This window comes from Diabrotica virgifera, chromosome 9 (genome assembly GCF_917563875.1).
Source record: "Diabrotica virgifera virgifera chromosome 9, PGI_DIABVI_V3a".
NCBI classification, from domain to species: domain Eukaryota; kingdom Metazoa; phylum Arthropoda; class Insecta; order Coleoptera; family Chrysomelidae; genus Diabrotica; species Diabrotica virgifera.
This window is the reverse complement of record NC_065451.1, coordinates 216,233,108-216,254,431: the sequence shown is the minus strand read 5'-3', so window position 1 is coordinate 216,254,431 and position 21,324 is coordinate 216,233,108. Positions and strand designations below refer to the sequence as shown.

The window sequence follows — 21,324 nt, the reverse complement described above, 5'->3', positions numbered from 1 at the left end:
TTTTGTACCCACCTAAACTTTGATATAAAATTTGTTTTAACCTGTACGAATTTAAATTTTGATTTACATGCTTATTTTATTTAAAATTTACATAATTTAATTTTATTTTACTAGACTAAAACTAAAAAACGAAGAAATCAGGAGAAGAACCAGGTGACATGACGTCATCGAAAGGATAGCCAGACTAAAACGGAGATGGACAGGACACATAGCTAGAATGACAGATGGACGATGGACAAAGAGGTTTTTGGAATAAAGACCAAGGGAAGACAAGAGAAGTGTCGGTCGACCACCTACAAGATGGACTGGCGATTTAAGGAGGATGAATAAAAACTGGGATTAGAGCTGCGCAAGATAGACGGGATTGGAAACACTAGGAAGAGGCCCATGTTCAACAGTAGACTTTTGTGTCTGCATGATGATGATAATAATATTTTAAAATCTAGTGAACCCTCCGACTAATGGTCTTCTTGTAAGGCTAGAAATTTGTCTAGTGATAATTCATAGCACACCAAGACTAAATACCATGACCTGGCAGGCATCAGCGGTGCACGTGTATCTACCAGGTGAATCGAAAAGTGCGTAGTTTAGGGGAAAAATAAACTTTCTCCTGTAAGGTTTAAATTTAAGTATGTGTTTGAGTAAGTCATTTAGAAGAAATGTGCACAATGCCAGGCGATTCTGAACATCATAAGACCTTGCCAGGCGAGGGGAAAGATTAGGGGTTTTTTCTAAAATAATTTTTTTTGCATGGAACAAAGTTTTTGAGGTTTTTTGAATCATTCCAAACGGAAAGGGTCTTTAGTGATTTTTCTCTTAGGAATAATTTTTGTTATATAAGCGATTAAAAATTTTGAAAATTGCGAAATCGGCCATTTTTAACCCTAAATCGGACATTTAACTAAAAATTTCAATGTTGCCAAGGTAGGTAGATATTCTTTAAACATTGATTGATCAAATCCCGAGAGTTTTTTGCAATACAATATCGAAAACCCCTTTGTTTTTTAATTGCTAATCAAGCGGGCGCGACACTGTAGTATAAGTGAGGACGTTTGAGTTTGCATAAATTCATTATCTTGAGAATGGGCAAATTTGAAGAGAAATCCTCAGACAGGTCGATTTTTATTCTTAAATTAGGATTTTTTTGGTATTTATATTATATAGTACTAGTGACGTCATCCATCTGGGCGTGATGACGTAATCGATGATTTTTTTAAATGAGAGTAGGGGTTGTGTGATAGCCTTACAGGAAGACCGTTAGTCGGAGGGTTCACTAGCTCTTAGACTATAAAGATTTAAGTACTCTAAAAAAGTTTTTTAAAGCTTTATTTCCAAACTAATTACACAATTGTCTAAGGAAATTTAGTTCGAGTTTGAGTTGAATAAAAGGTAAATTTAGGCAAAAGTTCTTCAGTTGACGGTAGCATCATGTTCTTCTTTACTTTTTCGCTTAACCTGCGGATGGACGGGGATGCCAGAGTTGTGGGGTGGCTGCTTTTTTCAAAATCGCTGTTTTTATTACTCTCAGAAGGCGTACTGGGAGGGAGTTGATATGAACTGAAGTAAACTGTTGTTAAATATTCTTCGGCTGACTATAACAAATAATGATGATTTTGTTATTACGATGTATCTATAGCAGAAATATTTACATTATGTTGTGTTGTAAAAATCAGACATGGGGTTGGACAGGGATGCTTATTGTCGCCAAATCTTTTTAATGCCTATTCGGAGGAGATCCTGAAAAAACTCTTGAGGGTGAAACAGCTGGAATAAAGTTAAATGGAGCTTCCATTAACAACATTAGATTTGCTGAGGACACTGTCATATTAGCCGAAAATATTGAAGACCTTCAGAGGCTGGTGACCAGAATAGCCGAGTATGGATAAGAATGCGGCCTAACAATGAACTCATGAAGACAAAATTTATGAGAATGTTAAAAACTCAAAAAAATAACGAGAATCTTTTCATAAACGGGACCAATGTCGAACGAGTAGACCAATACGCATATCTTCGAACAATGATCAACTCCACAAATGAGTACTTCCAGGAAATCAAAATCAGAAGAGAAAAGGCTGGAGCATATTTCAACAAAATTAGAAGAGTGCTCTGCATAAGATATTCAAAATTGGTGCTAAGAGTTAGGTTGGCGAGGTGCTACATTTTCCCGAATTTGTTTTATGGAATGGAAGCTTGGACCTTGAATGCGACATCAATGAAAAAACTTGAATCATTCGAGTGGTGGGTGTATAGAAGAATTCTGAAAATATTGTGGACAGAACAAGTCACAAACAAAGAGGTTCTGATTTCTGAGAAGGAAGAAGGATGAATAAAGATTGAAAATCTTAAATACAAGTGTTGGAAATCCCATAAAATTGATTTGGTTATTTAAATAGTTCGAAATCATATCCCTTTTTTACCCTTGTCGACGCCTGTGTTGTTCCTTGCTAGCATGTTATCGAAATTCACATGTGTCGCGAAGAAGAGGATCGGACGCTTACCACTTGAGATCCAAAAATTCTTCCACTATGATATAAGGAATGAGATGCCTTCAGAACTCGAATGTGTACACACGCGAAATAGTGTTGACTTCGTCGTTGGTGTCCTGATTGTAAGTTTTTACCTTTTATTTGTTATTACTTATATATCTCCTTTGTTTTCGTTTGAAATATTTACCAACAAATTAATTTGAATTTGTGTATTGTATTGCGCTTATGGAGAAATTCCACTTTCTCTCAATAAAAGCTATCAGAAGGTATAAAAATTCTTTAGCAGGTGTTGTAATTAGTGTTTATTGCTTGTTTTAGATTTTATTAATTGTCTCTTACAATTCCTGCTATTAGTAAAATATCTTTTTCTTCTTCAGGTGCCATCTCCGCTACGGAGGTTGGCAATCATCATAGCTATTTTAATTTTTGAGACAGTAGCTCTAAATAGTTGTTTTGAGCTACATGCAAACCATTATCTCAGGTTCTTCAGCCATGAAATTCGTCTTCTTCCGATGCTTCTTCTGTCATCTATCTTTCCTTGCATTATGAGTCGCAGGATGCCATACTTCTTGCCTCGCATCACATGTCCGAGATACTGTAGCTTTCTTTCTTTAATTGTAAGTTCAACTTCCTTCTCTTTACCTATTCTTCTCAGTATTTCATTGTTCGTAACTCTATCTACCCAGGAAACCCTCATAATTCTTCTATAGGTCCACATTTCAAAGGCGTTAAGTCGTCTCATTGTCTCTACATTTAACGTCCATGATTCCACTCCATAATATAGTAAACTGTAGACGTAACATTTTGTTAGGCGTACTTTAAGAGCTAATGTTAAATCTTTGCTACATAGGACCTTTTTCATTTTTATAAAATTAGAACGTGCTTTTTCGATTCTGACTTTTATTTCTGTAGTGTAGTCATTATTTTCTGTTATAAGTGTTCCTAGGTAAGTGTACTTTTTTACTCTTTCGATCTGCTGGCCCTCTACTATCAAGATTTCGTTAGTATTATGGTTGTTTTTACTAATTTTCATAAACTTCGTCTTTTTGATATTGAGAGAGAGTCCATACTCCCTACTACACCTTACTATTTTACTCATGAGTCTTTGCAGGTCTTGTAAACTATCGGCTATTATTACTGTATCATCTGCATATCTGATATTGTTAATTAAGACTCCATTTACTCTTATGCCGACTGTTTCATCTTCCAGAGTTTCTCGCATTACCTCTTCAGAATAAGCGTTAAATAATAGAGGTGATAGTATGCAGCCTTGCCTAACTCCTCTCTTTATTTCCATTTCTTCAGATGTTTCCTTTTCAATTCTTACTATTGCTCGCTGATTGTAATAAAGGTGTGTTATTATTTTTAAATCTCTTTCATCTAGGTTTTTATTTTTTAGGATTTCCATGAGTCGATGATGTTTTACTTTATCAAACGCTTTATTGTAGTCTATAAAACAGACGTAAAGAGGATGGTTAACATCCAAACATCTCTGTGTCAGCACGTTGAAGGAAAATAATGCCTCTCTGATACCCATACCATTGCGGAACCCATATTGAGTGTCACTAATATCCAGCTCCAGTTTAGAGTGTATTCTGGCGTGGATAATTTTCAATAGAATTTTCAAGGTATGTGACATTAAGCTTATGGTTCGGTAATCACTGCATTCTTTGGCATTTACTTTCTTTGGCAAACACACAAATGCTGATGTCAACATTTCTCTAGGGATGCTTCCTGTAGTATAGATAGCGTTGAACAGTTCTACTATTATGTCCAGGTTTTTCTCGTTGACCAACTTTATCAGCTCGCTAGGTAATTCATCTGGACCAGCAGATTTATTGGTTTTCATAGAGTTTATTGCCTGACTAACCTCTGATTTGGTTATCTCTGGGCCTACATCTCCCGTTTGACTATCTACGGATGTACTAGCTTCTCTCTGGTCATGAAATAGTTCCTCGACGTACTCTTTCCATCGTCGTAGTTTTCGTTCTGTCTCCATTATAATATTTCCATTTTTGTCGAGCAATATATTTGAGGTTCTTCGATTTCCTATTCCGGCTAGTTCTTTGACTTTCTTATGTAGGTTGAAGTAGTCATGTGTGTTTTGCAGTTCTTCTATCTCTTTACATTTTTCAGAGAAATAGGTTTCTTTAGCCTACCTAATTTTTCTTCTTATTTGGTTTTGAAGCTGTTAATAGCGAGTCTTATTAATGGTTTTGTTTTTTCTTCTTTCATTCATCAACTCTAGAATTTCCTCCGTCATCCATTCTTATTTCTTACATTTGGTTGTAGTAAGTACTTTCTTACTTGGCTCTAATATAGAGGTTTTGAAGAATTGCCACTGCTGTTCTACGTTGCAATTATTTCCTGGGTTTCTGTCTAGATTTGTGTTGATTTCGTGTTTTAGATTTTCTTTTGTTTCTTCTGACTTTAGTTTCTGTATATTAAGTTTATTGTTGTTGCAGCTTTTTTGCGTCTTTTTTAGTTGAAGTTGAAACCTAGCAATAAGAAGACTGTGATCAGAAGATACGTCTGCTCCTGGATATGCCTTTACTGCCTGAATTGAGTTTCGATATCTGTGCTTTATTAGGATGTAGTCAATTTGATTTCTGACGATTTTGTGGTCTTTGTCAGCTGGCGATTTCCATGTATAAAATACAATATATAAAATACAATAGTAAAACATACAATAAGCAAAACAAGAACATTGAAATATCTCGGACATATTACGCGTGGAGAGAGATACTTCTTGCTCCAACTGATTCTGCAGGGAACGATGCAAGGAAAAAGAAGCATAGGGAGACGTAGAATGTCATGGTTGCTTAACCTGAGATAATGGTACCTAGGAATGCACATCAAATGAACTTTTCAGAGCAGCCGTCTCTAAAGTACGTATAGCTATGATGATTGCCCTTCGCAAAGAAGGCATTTAAAGAAGAAAAAGAATATTGTTAAACACGTTTCACTGTTCGTTAGTTGTTAAATATATATTGATTATGCTTTTACCTTACTACTACTATCCTGGCTAGTAGATTTCTTCATTGGCTTTGTTTGTGGCTTAGCAGTTGATCTGTTGAAAGGCTTATCACAAAAAAAGAAGTGAACAGGATCGCATTTCATACTCTTTTTGACCATGTGATAAATGGTAAAGAGCCCAAATAAGATCACTGCAAAAGTAAACATCACTACCTGTAAAATTTTTCCACCTGAAACTAGAAAATCATTTTTTTTTGTATTAGATACATATAAAAGGACGCAGAAACAAAAATACTTAATAAATAGAAGAAAACCATGATCCAGATGAAAATTATGTAGGTATCTCAATTTGTTAACTCTTTTCCTTCATCCGTTTGCGGATGAAAAACATTGCGTTTGTTAGAGATGTGGAATGAAAGAAACATTAAAAACCCTCGACATTCACTCCTCTACCACCAACCCTTAACATGAAGACTTAAATCAAGGAAAAGCTTTTTAACCAAATCAATTACAAAGAACTCGTTTTGCTATATAGAAATGAGCTTTTACTTAACATATAAAGCCTCGATAAGTAGGAACCTACATTCATCTGGTTACTTTCACTATCCTTCGTGGAGAATTCTCAGTTGCCTGTTTGTATGTCGAAGTAGGTACATATATATGTATTTGTACCATAAACCTAGAGAAATGGGTAGTATATTATCAGCTGATTCAGATACCAAAGATCCATGGAGCTATTGACCTTTTATACAAATAACATAGTTCTTCAGACCGTTCCTTTCTGGGTGTGCCTCAGGGCCGTAACTATCATTGGGGCAACCGGGGCATTGTCCCGGGGCCCCCAGCCAAGGGGGGCCCCGCAGGGGCCGCTTTTTCTTTGGCCGTGCATAAATTTTAACGAGGAATATAAAAATATGCAACTTGCAAAATTATTTAGCTTAAAATAAGGTGATTTCAAAATTTTTTTGTGTTGGTCTAAAATAGCAATATGAAGGTACAAAAAATTTCAGTCATGGAATGCATTAAAATGCGTTTTCAAGGGATTAAATGTCAAACATTTTTCCGGAATCCCCCCTTCCGCTGGGGGTAAACCCCCAGACCCCCCGGTAGAGGGCCCCCAGATGACGTTTGCCCCAGGGCCCCCAACATCGTAGTTACGGTCCTGGTGTGCCTATATATGATTTGATCGACGAGATGCTTCCCACTACGGAAGAAGCTAAAATATTATAGAGGGCTTAAAAACTAACAAAGGTCCAGGAAACGACCAAATAACATCTGAGATGTTCAAATATGAAGCAAAATCGCATGCATAAAGAAATGCAGATATTAATCGGAAAATATAGAATAAAGAACAATTAGGTACCAAAAGAATGGTCGGAAGCAATAAAAATAAGTTTCACAAAAAAGGAGATAGGAATGAAACATATAATTGGTCAATACCTGGCGGGTTTTTAGATAAGGAAAAAGCACAACAGAACAATTTTTGAAGTTATACTTCTTTACCGGCGATAGAGGGTGATTTTTTTATATGTTAAAACCTATCAGCCCGGCGCATGCGCATTATAACTTTGTTCTGATTGGATGTTCAAATGACATGTCAAAAATTATCCGAAATGCAGCTGTGGTTTGGAGGTAAAGGTAAAGGTAAACAAATGTATAATATTATATTAGTTTTATTGTTGTGAGGACAGAAACAAAAAAGTTTATAATATTGTAGTGACTTTTAAATAGTTTTTAAAAGCAACAGGTACGTAATAATTGTTAATGTATCATGGGTATAAACCTACCTATTTGATCTGCCAAAATACATAGTATGTAATACTTTTATTTATATAATTTGATTACCATCAAAATTTCTATCAATATTCACCTAATATATTGTTTTTTTACTGTATGTTTTGTTGTATTTTTTCAATTCTAAATCATTTCAATTCAAAATTAAAATAATTTGATCAATTTTCAAAATATCAAAATATCACAAGTTTAATCCGTTTAGTTAGTCGATCTTCGTAAATAATGACACATAGTGTCCGTGGCTAAGCGGAGAAGGCGAATGAATTCCAATACGAACCGCTCTTATCAGCGCTGGTTCGAGTCCCAATAGAAACTTTCTTTTTTGTTTTTTTAATGCATTTTATGATTGTAAGTATATTTATTATATAATTGTATTTCCAGAAAATACGTATTTAATTAAAAAAATTTTCGACAATTAATGTTCAGACATCATTTGTGGCTTGTTTAATGTGTTTGTGTGTGTTTTATTCTTTTATTATTTTAATTTTTGGCACTGTTCTAATAAAAATGTTTGAGAAGTAGTAAGTATAAACTAGTTTAATATTTAAACAAAATATAAATAAGAAGTATATTAATTTCGTTTAAATCATATAATAGAAGTATAACTTCTTACGTGCGTACAAAGTACACACACATTCTTTTTTTTTTGCTGAAAGAGATACAGAGAGGAAAGATAAATACCAAAAACCGACCATGGTTTATTATTTATAGACTTTAAACAAGCATTTGATAAAGTAAAAAGAAAGGACCTGTATAAATCATCTAAAGAAATGGTGCAGATGTGGGAACGAAAAGTAGCAAGGAAAATATTTTGAGGAAAAATGGAGAAAGTTTGAATCAAAAGGACAAATGAAGATCTGAGTTAGGAGCCTAGTATACTAGGAGTAATAAAAATCCAACGACTAAGATGGCTAGGACACATACAGAGGATGCCAGAGGGTAAAATACTGAAAATGCTACTGTCAAGTACATTAGAGAACGTCAGAGAAGAGTTCGACGCAGGAGGTGGAGACTGGATGTAAAAGATGATCTAAAAATCATCAAAGCCATCTATCACAAATTGGAGGATGTAAGCAATGGACAAGAAGAGATTGAGGAAAATGGTTCTTAGCCATCGGCCTTTTATAAGCTGGACGCGATAATTCTTTTATTAGGCCTATTATTAAATCGTGGCTTATTTCCCAATTAAAATAGTAGAGTTACTAGTACTTAATAAATTTTTTATATCGATTTTATTAGGGTTTGAAGCTATTTTATTGTGTCATTTTATTTTTACAATAATAACTACATTTTTTATAATTCTTGTTTCAATTTTCAGCTCGGAAATTTATTTTCCAATTTACATATTCTAAAAACTCTTCAAATTAATTAAATCATACTCCGGAATGGACAATGAGAATTCCAAACTTGGTACTAAAATAGATTGGAATGCAGGTAAAAAAACAATAGGCCTGGATCCCGCGTAAGAAAGAAAAGTTGATTAATAGCAAGCTGAAAATTTGTTAATAGCTTAACGTTGTCTAGTCGGACAAACTTTGATGCACGGGAACACTGGAACAGGGGAAGTTTTAATTGTGGAGCATGATAAACGTGTCGTCCTGACAAGTTTATGATTGTGAAAAATAGCAAGTTGTTTTTAAGTTTATTCGATAGCCAACGTTATGTAATATATGCGAAAATGTTTGTCCGACAAAAATGTTGGGCATTTTAACGAGTCCGACACGTAGAACATGGCACATCACAGGAATTATGTTGGTGATGAATAGCAGTCTGATTTTTGCATGAGAGTTTAATGAAAGGTTAAAAAAGCAATTGGAAGTTCTGTCCGACAAAATTAATGGGAAGTTTTCGTAGTCGGACATTCTAAACAGGTAAGATATAGACAAAAATTCTGGTGATAAATAGCTTTCCGACAAAGATGAAATTTAATTAAGTAAATTATTCCTTACCAAGAATGACTGTTGTCGGAAAAAAATAAGGGGTAGATTTTGTAGTCGGACAATTTAAAAAAATAATTTTTGAAATTTCAATAAGGGGTGATTATTCTATGTCAAAAGTACCTGCAATCAATTACAATCGATATCTTTCGATTTATCTCAACATCATTTAGATACCTCACTGTAATACATTTATAGTAGATCAGGCAAATTATATTATGGATTGAGTGGTCTAGCTATCTTTGTCTGCCACATGCGCGGGATCGCTTGGTTAAAAGAGATATATAGACCACCTATCGACTTTTTGCACTGTATTCCCTGTCTACCCTTATGTCTATGAATACATTTCCATTTAAGAAAAACTGTCACTTTTGACAATAATTCATAATAAATTGCAATCGTAACTTCAAATTTAAACTAATCGATTTATTTTGGCAGCAAATTATTTCTTGTCAAGTGACATATTAATTACATTATTATTTCATTTGTAGAAAGTTGAGAAAAATTACGTTATACAATTTTAGTAATAATTTATTTAGGTACCCTTTTTCAATCAGGCAAAGCATTATAGCACGAAGAATGATATTCAATAGAACTTTCACAATTATCTGGCAACTGAACATCATTGAATTGATGACCAAGTATTTTACTAACTTTGTAAAATGTTCGAAAATTACTCAAAAATGTTCCGTTGAATGGTTTCACTTTTGATCTGGCGACTTAAAATTTAAACTGTTGACACTCAAAAATAGACACAAAAACACTCCATAGTTAATATAAATTTTAATTTCCAACACACGCGGCAAACAGAAACTCAGAGACCATGTACTTTCAAATACTACTTTGTATAGCACAAAGTGTCACACTGACAAATGCAGCCTTCTAATACATACTTCTAAGCATAATGTGTCATATTTACGTCTATTCTTATAAGCACCGAAGTTTTAGACTCTTCACATTTTTCAATGTCGTTTACAGGGTTAAGATTTGAGTGTGGAAAAAAATGTATACAACGTTTTTTGTAGGAAATTTTCCGTACTTTCTGATGCGCCCAATTATAAAAGCCTAAGAGATTGCTTTCACATGTTCTTTGACATTTTTTATTGTCATTTTGAGAATATCTAGAACAAACTCCACCCAAAAAAATAATTCTTTTGCAATATATACATGCACTGATAACTTACCTTACTGTTTTTGGAGTGTGCATGTATATATATGCACATGCAAATATGTGAATATAAATAATAATATACAACTAAAATAGCTTTATCAATATGTGACTAATAATAAGTCATTCTGAAAAAATGTTTTTTATTTATTTCCGTCGATTTGCCCAAACTTTTTGTCCGACATATAACTTTTTGCGTTACAAAATATAATTTCTACATAAACAAATCAAAATTAGCTTGCTATTTATCACCAACATTTTTGTCTATATCTTACATGTTTAGAATGTCCGACTAGGAAAATTTCCCATTCATTTTGTCCGACAGAACTTCCAATTGCTTTTTTAACCTTTCATTAAACTCTCATGCAAAAATCAGACTGCTATTCATCACCAACATAGTTCCTGTGATGTGACATGTTCTACGTGTCGGACTCGTTAAAATGCCCAACCTTTTTGTCGGACAAACATTTTTTCATATATTATATAACGTTGGCTATTGAATAAACTTAAAAACAACTTGCTATTTTTTACCATCATAAACTTGTCAGGACGACACGTTTATCATGCTCCACCATTAAAACTTCCCCTGTTTCAGTGTTCACGTGCATCAATGTTTGTCCGACTAGACACCGTTAAGCTATTAACAAATTTTCAGCTTGCTATTAATCAACTTTTTTTTCTTACGCGGGATCCAGGTCTACAAGCAATTAACTGGTCAACCTTGCTACAGGTTTTACGTCTTTAAAGTAAATATTTTGAATTCATTGATGATTCTTAACACGTTAAATGCTGCGAGGTATCAGATCTTAGACATTTTGTATATAATATTTAATTATTGAAGTTTGTTTGCGACAACAATAAATTGTAAACCTTCATTGCATGACTGAGAAGATAAAAATTGGTAGAGGGGTGCGGCAGGGAGATACCTTGTCGCCAAAACTATTTATAACAGCCATGGAATACGCATTTAAACGAGGAATGAATATAAGAGGAATTTTTGAAGTTATACTTTTTTAGGCGCGATTTCATTGAGGGTGAAATTTTAATAATCTGGGCGCATGCGCACACCGACAGTATGGTATTAGTCGTTATACGGGCTCTGATTGGGTGTTGAAATGGTATGTCAATAATTGTTCAATATGGAGTTTATCGGTAAACAAAAATATTGTATATATTAGTTTTTATTGTTGTGAGGACAGAAATAAAATCAAATTTATAATTATAGTGACTTTTTAAATAGTTTTGAAAAGCCGCAGGTACGTAATTCTAAATGTTTTAGTTGTATTCCAATAAAAAATTATCTTCATACCTATCTATTTGGAAAATATAAAAGAAATAATGTAGTTACCTATTAGTAGGCAATGCTTTAATTTACATAATCTGATTATGAACAAACTTTCTACAAACTCTTTATCTAATATATCGTTTTCTTACTCTATATTTTGTTGTATTTTAATTCGACAAAAATCAAACTAATAATTTAATTAAATTCATATAAATAAACAAAATGTCAAAAAGTTTATGGTGTAAACGTTTAGTTTGTGTATATTCCCACATGACGTACACGCGAAGGTGGTCCTGTGGAAAATCGCTTCGACATTCGTACGGCGCGATAGACGTGAAGTGGGTTCAAGCCCCAAGCAAGTTGTTATTTTTTTATTTTTTTTTTATAGATTTTATGATTGTAAGTATATTATTATACAGGGTGTCCAGAAACTCTACCGACAAACGAAAACAGGAGATTCCTCAGATAGTTTTAAGACAATTTAACCCAATTCACCTAGTCCGAAAATGCTTCCTAAGGGAGCTAGAGCTCTTTGAAGATGGCGTCATGTAATTAGTTTTTCTTGAATACCTCCAGAACGCTTCCATTTAGAAAAACGAAAATTTGTATACGTATCTACTCTCCAGAAATGAATCGATTCCATCCATTGCGAATTTCTAGTACTGGTCATAGGCGTCCGTTTTGGGTAGAGCAACGGTTATTTTATCGCATAACTTTTTTGTCTTCAACTTTTAAGCATTTTTGATACTGGATTATTAAATTGTGAGGTATTCTAGTACTAAAAGGTACTCTTACTTTAAGTCCGTAGGACACACCGTTTTCTAGAAAAATCGATTTAAAAGTTTTTAATTTTGGAAATTTGAAAAAAAAAATTGAAAAATATTGAAAAAAATTAAAAAGAAAACGATGCATTTTATCAACTTAAAGCAAGAGTAACTTTTAGTACTCGAATATCTCCTAATTGAATAATCTTAGTGTCAAAAATATTTAAAAATTAAAGACAATAAAATATGCTATAAAGTAACTGTTGACCTACCCAAAACGGACGCCTATGACCGATAATAGAAATTCACCATTAATGAAATCGATTAATCTCTTGAATATAAATAAATGTACCAGTTTTCATCTTTCTAAAAAATTTTTTTTGAGTCTTCTTTTTTGAAATTCAAAGAACGAAAAATTTTCAAATCGATTTTTCTAGAAAACGGTGTATCCTATCGACTTAAAGTAAGAGTACCTTTTAGTACTAGAATACCTCACAATTTAATAATTCAGAGTCAAAAATGCTTAAAAATTAAAGACAAAAAAGTTAGGCGATAAAATAACCGTTGCCCTACCCAAAACGGACGCCTATGACCGGTACTAGAAATTTACAATGGATGGAATCGATTTAGTTCTGAAAAGTAAATACGCATACCAATTTTCGTTTTTCTAAATAGAAGCGTTCTAAAGGTATCTAAGAAAAACTAATTACATGACTCCATCTTCAAAGAGCTCTAGCTCCCTTAGGAAGCATTTTCGGACTAGGTGAATTGGGTTAAATTATCTTAAAATTATCTGAGGAATCTCCTGTCTTCGTTTGTCGGTAGAGTTTCTGGACACCTTGTATAATTTTTTTCAGAAAATACGTATTTAATTAAAATTTTTGGCAACAATTATTGTTCAGAAATCATTTGTGGCATTTTTCAATGTGTTTGTGTGTGTTTTATTCTTTTATTTTTTTAATTTTTGGTATTGTTTTAATAAAAATTTTTGGAAAGTAGTAGAGAAACTGTTTAAAGTATATTGATTTCGTTGAAATCATATCATAGAAGTATAACTTCTTACGTGCGTACAAAGTACACACATTTTTTTGTTTGTAACATCAATCAGAATAATAAATCGGAATTGATTGTATCAGGTTTTAAGTCGGAAATTTTAATAAATGTATTATATAAATTATATTGTAGTATAAATATTTTTGTATTAATAAATTGGCAATAAGTGTAAATAAATTAAAATAAAAACTAAATAAATTAAGTGTAAAAATAATTGCAATACCTTTACAAACTTCGATATTTTCGTCAAATCTTTCCTTAGTACCACAGTTAATCTCTCCATCGCACTCTAAACTTCTACCAATACAGACGGTTCTGTTACCTACCACACAGGGTATTTTTCCGATTTCTTTACAACTTGTCAATTGTCGAGAAAGTGTATATGCTGCAGTTATCACCAGTTTTATATTACTTGAAATATTGACAACAGAGAAGTTCAATTTTACCAAAATATGGTCGACGATTTTGGGATGTAGATAGATTTGGTGAATTTTCTTGGCACACACATCTATAATGTTATCGTCTTGCTACTGGAATTTAAAAAATATGAATATGCAGTATAAATATAATAAATACAGAAAAAGCTACAAACCACCAATATAAGCCTCATCTGGGGAAAAATGAGAAATTTTAACGTAAAAAATGGGCCATTTTGATGTAAAAACGCGTCATTTTGACGTATTTTTCCCTAGAGCTAAGGAAATTTTGAAAAGTATTCAAGGTTCATTCTGATCATTTTTTGAGCTTTTTGTGGTGGGGGTAAAACAGCTTGTCGGATCGTGACGTATGGGACTTTGCTGTAAAGGTGAGGGGGTAAAGGGTACAATATAATCAAATAATAAAGCAGGCTACCAAAAGGACTCTAAGCTAATATAATGCCTAAACAGGTACAGTATAGCGATGTGAAAGGTAATCTACCCCCTCTCTCTACAAAAAATCACAACATCTATGGAAAAATTCGTCAAAATGACGCGTTTTTGCTTCAGAATGGCCTGTTTTTTATGTTAAGTCCAAAGACGCAAAATTTGCGCCTTTTGCGTTTTTTTATTATGCTTATGCTTTTTTAAATGCTTTAATTTTTTTTTGAATCCTGAAAAACCAATATACCCTGTAAGTTGTATCCATATGGAAAACTTTTTTATTGTTAATTTTACGAAAAAAGTTATTGTTAATGTTATACGAGTTATGTCAAAAAATTTGAATTTCACTCAAGAGTAAAGTAGCTTTATTTTTCGCAATATTGAAAATTGCTATTATGAAAAGTTGTTTGGAATTAAAAATTATATTCTAATATGCAATTACATCCTTCTAATTGAAAAATATATTATTTTCAGTTATTTCAATTCTGATAACTCTTTTATTATTAATTTTACGAAAAAAAAGTGATTCTTAATAAAAAGTTCTAAAGCCTAAAATGCAACCATCTTGTATCAAATTTTATCACTTTTATACGAAGTATGTCAAAAAAGATAAATTTAGATTAAAAGTAAAGTACCTTTATAGTTCAGAATATTTCAATTAGAAGGATGTAATTACATACTGAAACATAGTGTTTAATTCTAAATAACTTTTCATAATAACAATTTTCGATATTGTGAAAAATAAACGTATTTTACTCTTGAGCGAAATTCATATTTTTGACATACCCCCTATAAAATTTGACATATGATGGTTGTATTTTAGGGTTTAGACCATGCAGAACTTTTTATTAGGAATCACTTTTTTTCGTAAAATTAATAATAAAAGAGTTATCTGAATTGAAATAACTGAAAATAATGTTAGTTATCCATATTTTCTCAAAAAAAAAAATTTTAATTAGAAGGATGTAATTGCATACATAAATACTCTGCATAAATGCAGAGCTTTTTATGAAGAATAAGTTTTTTTCGTAAAATTAATAATAAAAAAGTTTTCCATATGGATACAACTTACATGGAGATACTGTATATATATATTTGAAAAATTTGATTGAAAGATTACATTACAAGAAAAAATAAAACAAATCTAGAATGCAACGAATTTGATATCTACCACAATAAGTTCGCCGGGTTTACATTCCATTTTCTTATCAAACTCTAAAACTACTATTAATCCAACATTCTGAAATGTACTAAACATGTCTAACTGGCATTTTGAGTTATTTCTTGAAACATAAATAACGAAATTGTCGATATCTCCCTCTTTGGAAGGCAGAAAAAGGGTTTTTAAACTATTAGAACTACAGGATTTTCTAAAATCTGAAAAAAAATTAATTTATTTATGTAAATGATTAATATTTGTACAAATTACGTAGTAAGAAAGAAAATCTACTACAAAAGATATGGACGATATTATGACATCCACCCTATTGTCCAGATTTATCGCCTTGCGACTTTCACATATTTAAAGGCGTAAAATCTATTTTATTTTGTTTCTTCTTGACTTCATTAATTTATCTTACAGTACACCACAACTGGCTGTTATTCGTTAGGCATTTTTCGTAAGAACATTTTTCGTCCATTTTGGTTTATGATATCATCTCCGTATTTTACTGTACTGTTTAGGCTTCCGTTTTCGTCTCCCTCCCCTCCCGTTTTTGTGTTTTTCTTATGGGTTTTTTTGTGGCTTTCAACGTTGTGTTAGTTTTTTGTTGGTTGGCCGAGACCAGTTTTTGTTTGTTTTTTATACACTCACCGGCACAAAATTCCGCCACCCAAAATTTTTGATTAAGTTTGACAATTTATAACTTTATTATTTGTGCTCCGTTGTTCAAGATTCTAGCACCAATTTGTAGGTAATACATGCATTGATATCGTTTGGTGTTATTCCGGTAACACAAAAATTTTGCTTGCGTGGCATTATACGGGGTGAATGGAAGCTTTGTATTTTCTCCTAACTTTAAAAAATTCTGTGGAAAAATGGAAGAGCTGATTTTGTTTCATAGTCCTGTCATCACTAAATTTTGGTTTTTGAATTATCCGAATATTTTTTTTTTTTTGTAAGACCTGTACCATTTTTTGTAAATAAAAACACTGATGGGCTGGATAAAATAGAGGCTGGATTGATAAGATTAGAATGGCCCGCATGCAATCCAGATCTCAATCATATTGAACATTTATGGGATGAATTAAAAAAGCTATTTGCCGTCATCCTAGGCCTCCAGAAAATGTGGCACAGTTATGGCCCTGGTAGAGGAGTATCGGGCTATTCCCCAGGCAAGGATAACACATCTTTATTCGATGCCAAACAGATTACCAGCAGTCGTTGCTGCAAGAGGTAGACATACCCGCTATTGAATTTTTTTGAGTGAGTGAGTGTGTGAAAAAATGGCTTGGATGTGAGTCCGTTAGCCACAGATTTTTATTTTATTTTTACCTCAATTTATTAGTTTTGTTATATTTATACGTATTTCACTTAAATGATTATATTTGTTTCTTTCAAGTAGTTTATGAGTAATTTAAATATTTCCATTTTATGACAACTTAGTAGATATTCTATACTAATTGGAAAATGAACTTGTGTTTGTCGTAAATTGTAATATAATTGATTTATATATCTCTCGTTAATTTTACATTCCAAGAAAATATGGTTTAAATCTCTAATCGAAACATTATCACAAAAACAGACTGATGAATTAATTATTCCTAATTTGTGCAGATGTGCCTCATATTTCCCGTGTCGAGTTTTTAATCTGACGATAGTAGAAATATCTTGCTTTGGCAGGTTATATTTAAATATGTATTCAGGTGGCGGAGGAAGTTCTTGATGTAAAGAAAAATATAAATTTTTTGACATGCTTGTAATATTTTTCCATTCTTTTTTCCATATTTTATTTATTCTAACTTTGACGTCATTTATTGCATCTGTCGATAAGATGTGAGTTAGTATCTCACCTTTTTTTATTGCATCTTTGGCCAACTCATCCACTTTCTCATTACCCAGTATACCGGCATGCCCTTTTGCCCATATAAATACTACTTCCACTTTAGACAAATTATTTTTTATATTACATAAAATTTTTGATTTGTATGAACTAAAATCAGTATTTTCAATTGCGTATATTGCAGATCTGGAGTCTGTTATTATCACAGCTTTTTCAATATTATTCTCTCTGATCCATTCTAGAGCTTTTTCGTTGGCTATAATCTCAGCTGTAAAAATACTACCAATACTAGATAATTTGTAATTATTATGTTGATGGGTATTTTGCACATACATAGCACATCCTACTCCTGTTTGATTTTTAGAACCGTCTGTATAAATTACTGTGTAATCCACAAAGTCGCTCAGTATATATTTTACTAAAATATTATTTAAATGATTTGATTCTGTATATTTAGGAATTATGATTCTGGGTTTTTTTATCAAAGTTTTATACGGAAATTTATAAATTGGTAATAATTTACTGTTGTGTAAATCTGTATAATTCCTGGTTTCAATGAATGCATCTGTTAGTGGTGGTGAATTTTTTATTCTCCAATATTTACTAGTTAAGTTTTCCATGTTTAATAAAGCCAGATTTGTTAAAAGGTCTGACTCAGTGTTTCTTAGCTTTATGCAGTATTTTTGAGCTAAAAATTGTCTACGTAAATTTAATGGGATTTCATTACACTCTGCTAGCATAACGTTTATTGGAGTGGATACCATTGCACTTAAACATATTCTCAAGCATCTGTATTGTATCCGATCTAAAATTTTTAAGTTCGTATTGCTTGCTGATCCATATATCCAACACCCATAGTCCACGACTGACCGAATACAAGCATTGTAGAACAATAAAGCTGTTTTGGGATCTGCACCCCATTTTCTGTTGGTAATACACCTTAGTATATTTTTTGTTTTGTTTTGTTGTTAATGAATTTTTTTTTTGTTGAATTTTTTTGTTTTGTTGTTAATTTTGTTTTGTTTTGTTAATTTTAGTGCGTTTGATATTTTTAATTAAAAAACCTTCAAGGCAGTGTTTTTATTTACAGCTCTTACAAGAAATGAGATATTCGGATAATTCAAAAAACAAAACCTTAGTGATACCTCCAGGATAATACAAAAGGAGTATGAAACAAAATCAGCTCTCCAATTTTTCCACAGAATTTTTTAAAGTTAGGAGAAAATACAACGCTACAATTCACCCCCTTATAGTGCCATCTAAGCAAAATAATTTTGTTATTGGAATAATAGTAAATGACAGCAATACATGTACCTACAATCTGATGTAGGAATCTTGAAAATCGGAGTACAAATAAGAAAGTTATAGATTGTCAAACTTAATCAAAAATTTTGGGTGGCGGAATTTTGTGCCGGTGAGTGTATATTTTTTTGAGGTTGGGTGTCTAGATCTACTTGTCTTTCTGATGCCTGACTCTGGTTAAAGTGTTTATCTTCTTGAGATTTGAACTTCATGGATTCTTCAGATAGAGCTACGTGGATATTTGTTGCTTTGGCCTTCTGTGTTTCCACCTATGGAAAACATCATACCCTATTGATTCTCGCAGGATCTGGTTTGGGTGATTTTTAAGCTCATCAAATTGTTCCCTGACTTTTTTCCATTACCTCCAGTACTCTTACGTGCTTTATCGCTGAACAGGAAGCGTCCATAAGACGAAGAAAAGGCAATTTTCAAATATTTTGAAGTAGAAAGGTTTAGTAACTAAAAAGCTCCAGTTTGGCAGATTTGCATCTCATTTCTAATGGACTCAATGGTTATTTACACACGTATCAGGGTAGATTTAGTCAAGTTTGGCCAGACGATTCGCTGGTTTACAAAACTTGAGAAAATCAAATAGAAAAACAAAAAAGACTTAAAAGACTATGTAATCAACAAAAAGATCTGTTAAAATTAAAAACATCTTAAAATTATTATGTTAAAAAGAAAATCATACCTATAACATTTTCGTTTATAACACTGAACACACATCCATTTGTTAAAAATAAAAACAGAATAAGGGTCTTTATCATCTAAATATATTCATCAAAACTGACAATAATGTGACAGATATGACATTTTGGTTATTTATTGTCTGAATCTGACGCATAAGCTGAAATAGAAAAATATTTAATTAGGCGAGGAAATAAAGCATTACACCTCTAACTTTTTTAAAGTAAGACGGATCGTTATGAAACCTTTTGCATTCGATTCAGGATAGCTTCGGGAAAATTGTTGACCACTTGGCATGAGGGACAAATGAAAATTGCAGTTTTGTAGGCGGAAAATGCATTTTCCAAAGTGCATCTCAAAGTGTTAAAAAATAAATAAAAATACACAACTCGGAAAATAATTATGGAAAAGATTTCAATTTTCATGCTCGGGGGTTTTTGATGTGGCTGAACAGGAATATCGGGTCGGCGAAGCTCTAAGAGATCGTTGAAACTTATCGTTTTCCGAGGGTTTTGAGATCGCTGAATAAGAATATTGCTTCGGCGATGCTGTACGAGGTACCTGGTGCCCAATATCTACGTCATCTCCTAGAGTTTTATGAAAATTCGTTATGAAAATAGTTGAAATTTATCATCTTGAAATTTTTGAGGTAGCTGAACACGAATATTACAGCGAATATGCTGTACTAGGTACCTGGTGCCCGGTGTCTACGTCGTCTCCAGGAGTTTTATGAAAATTCGTCTCAGAGCGCGTTATTAAAAGTTCTATATCTTGGTCAAATTGTTCACCAATGGGATCCTTCTTTAATAGTGGTAGATATTTTTAATCTTTGTCCTCAGCTGTGAAGATGACTGTGTAAGCCGAAAGTGCTCAGCTAAGAATTAAAAATAGTTTACACACTTTTAAAATACTCTTCTTTTCAATTCATTCACTTACCCTTATGCTTGTTAATAACAATTTTCCATTTAAGCTTTGGATTCAGCTTCGACTCAACAACTTGATCGTCAACTTTTGAATTTGGTTCTTTAATATTTTTGAGTTGCTCGCCCATCATATTTAGCTGAAATCAAAAATAATAGCAATCTACGCAGATGTACAAAACCTGCTTGAATAGAAACATGAAGAGGAATAAGTATAATTGAAGAAGTAGAATCGGCAAGGAATAACAGAAAAGATAATGTAATAAAAGGTATTGATAATGGTATACTTACATCTAAAACATATCAAATCCGCGTTGAGTCATATTAGTCTGGATTTAATATATGGTGGAAAATACCAAATCATAACATATCAACAGGAGAAAGTAAATAAAATAAAGAGCTAAAAAGTATATTTTAGTACGTTTCTAAAAATGATTATAAATAGTCTTATATAATTAAAAACAATGCATAAAGGCCCTATACAGTTCTAACAAATATATTATAACGAGAAAATGGCAGAATAGATGGTTCAAATTTCCAAAAGATTCGTTATTACACGGACAGAAGGGAGTTTTATAGATTTCAATAATATAAAGATGTTCTGGAAAATGTCCATGGTTAGGTAAGTTTTAGCCGGATTATCAAAGAATCAAACAACCCGAATTATAGACTAAGGCGCATCTGTAAAAATATTGGTATATTTGGATGTTGAGAGGTGACTCATATTTTTTGCAGACATTGCTTGAAAATAACTCATATAACAATATTTGAGTTATCCCTCCACTCAAAAAGGTCCGGAACATTGTTTAAATAGTCAAAATGTTAAAAAATGAAGGAAAAATTCAATTTTTTTCTTGGTTTGTTTATTATAACTTTAAAAGTATTCATTTTCTTGAAAAGTTGCACCGACATAAAAGTTGCGTAATTAAATTTCCTACAATATAGGATTAACTGAAAATTTTAAAAATTGTCATCCTTGTTGCACACCAGCAATAATTTCGAAAAAAACCATAAAAAAAACAAGTATTCGCATTTTACGTTTTTCATTCATTTATGCTAGACTTAGGACCTTAATATTTCACCCAGAAAA

At 32.4% G+C, this 21,324-nt stretch overlaps 1 protein-coding gene across 1 annotated transcript; it reads right to left on the bottom strand.

The window, feature by feature from the left end:
- Nucleotides 1–1,310: 1,310 nt before the first annotated feature.
- On the bottom strand, nucleotides 1,311–21,003 carry LOC126891630 (uncharacterized). The gene is made up of 7 exons (XM_050660852.1): nucleotides 20,526–21,003; nucleotides 20,251–20,374; nucleotides 19,319–19,474; nucleotides 15,495–15,700; nucleotides 13,687–13,990; nucleotides 5,493–5,698; nucleotides 1,311–1,592 (listed from the first exon to the last, which is right to left on the bottom strand). The coding sequence occupies exons 3-7, from the start codon at nucleotides 19,392–19,394 to the stop codon at nucleotides 1,353–1,355; spliced, it is 1,032 nt and encodes a 343-aa protein (XP_050516809.1). The 5' UTR covers nucleotides 19,395–19,474; nucleotides 20,251–20,374; nucleotides 20,526–21,003; the 3' UTR covers nucleotides 1,311–1,352.
- Between the last annotated feature and the right edge of the window lie 321 nt (nucleotides 21,004–21,324).

Coding starts and splice junctions, on each gene's coding strand:
- LOC126891630 (XM_050660852.1), bottom strand. CDS start 19,394: ATGATAAAGACCCTTATTCTGTTTTTATTTTTAACAAATGGATGTGTG. Junction 15,701..19,318: donor TATAAACGAAAATGTTATAG/GTATGATTTTCT, acceptor ATTTTTTTTCAG/ATTTTAGAAAATCCTGTAGT. Junction 1,593..5,492: donor GCCAGGATAGTAGTAGTAAG/GTAAAAGCATAA, acceptor TATTTGTTATAG/TCAGCCGAAGAATATTTAAC.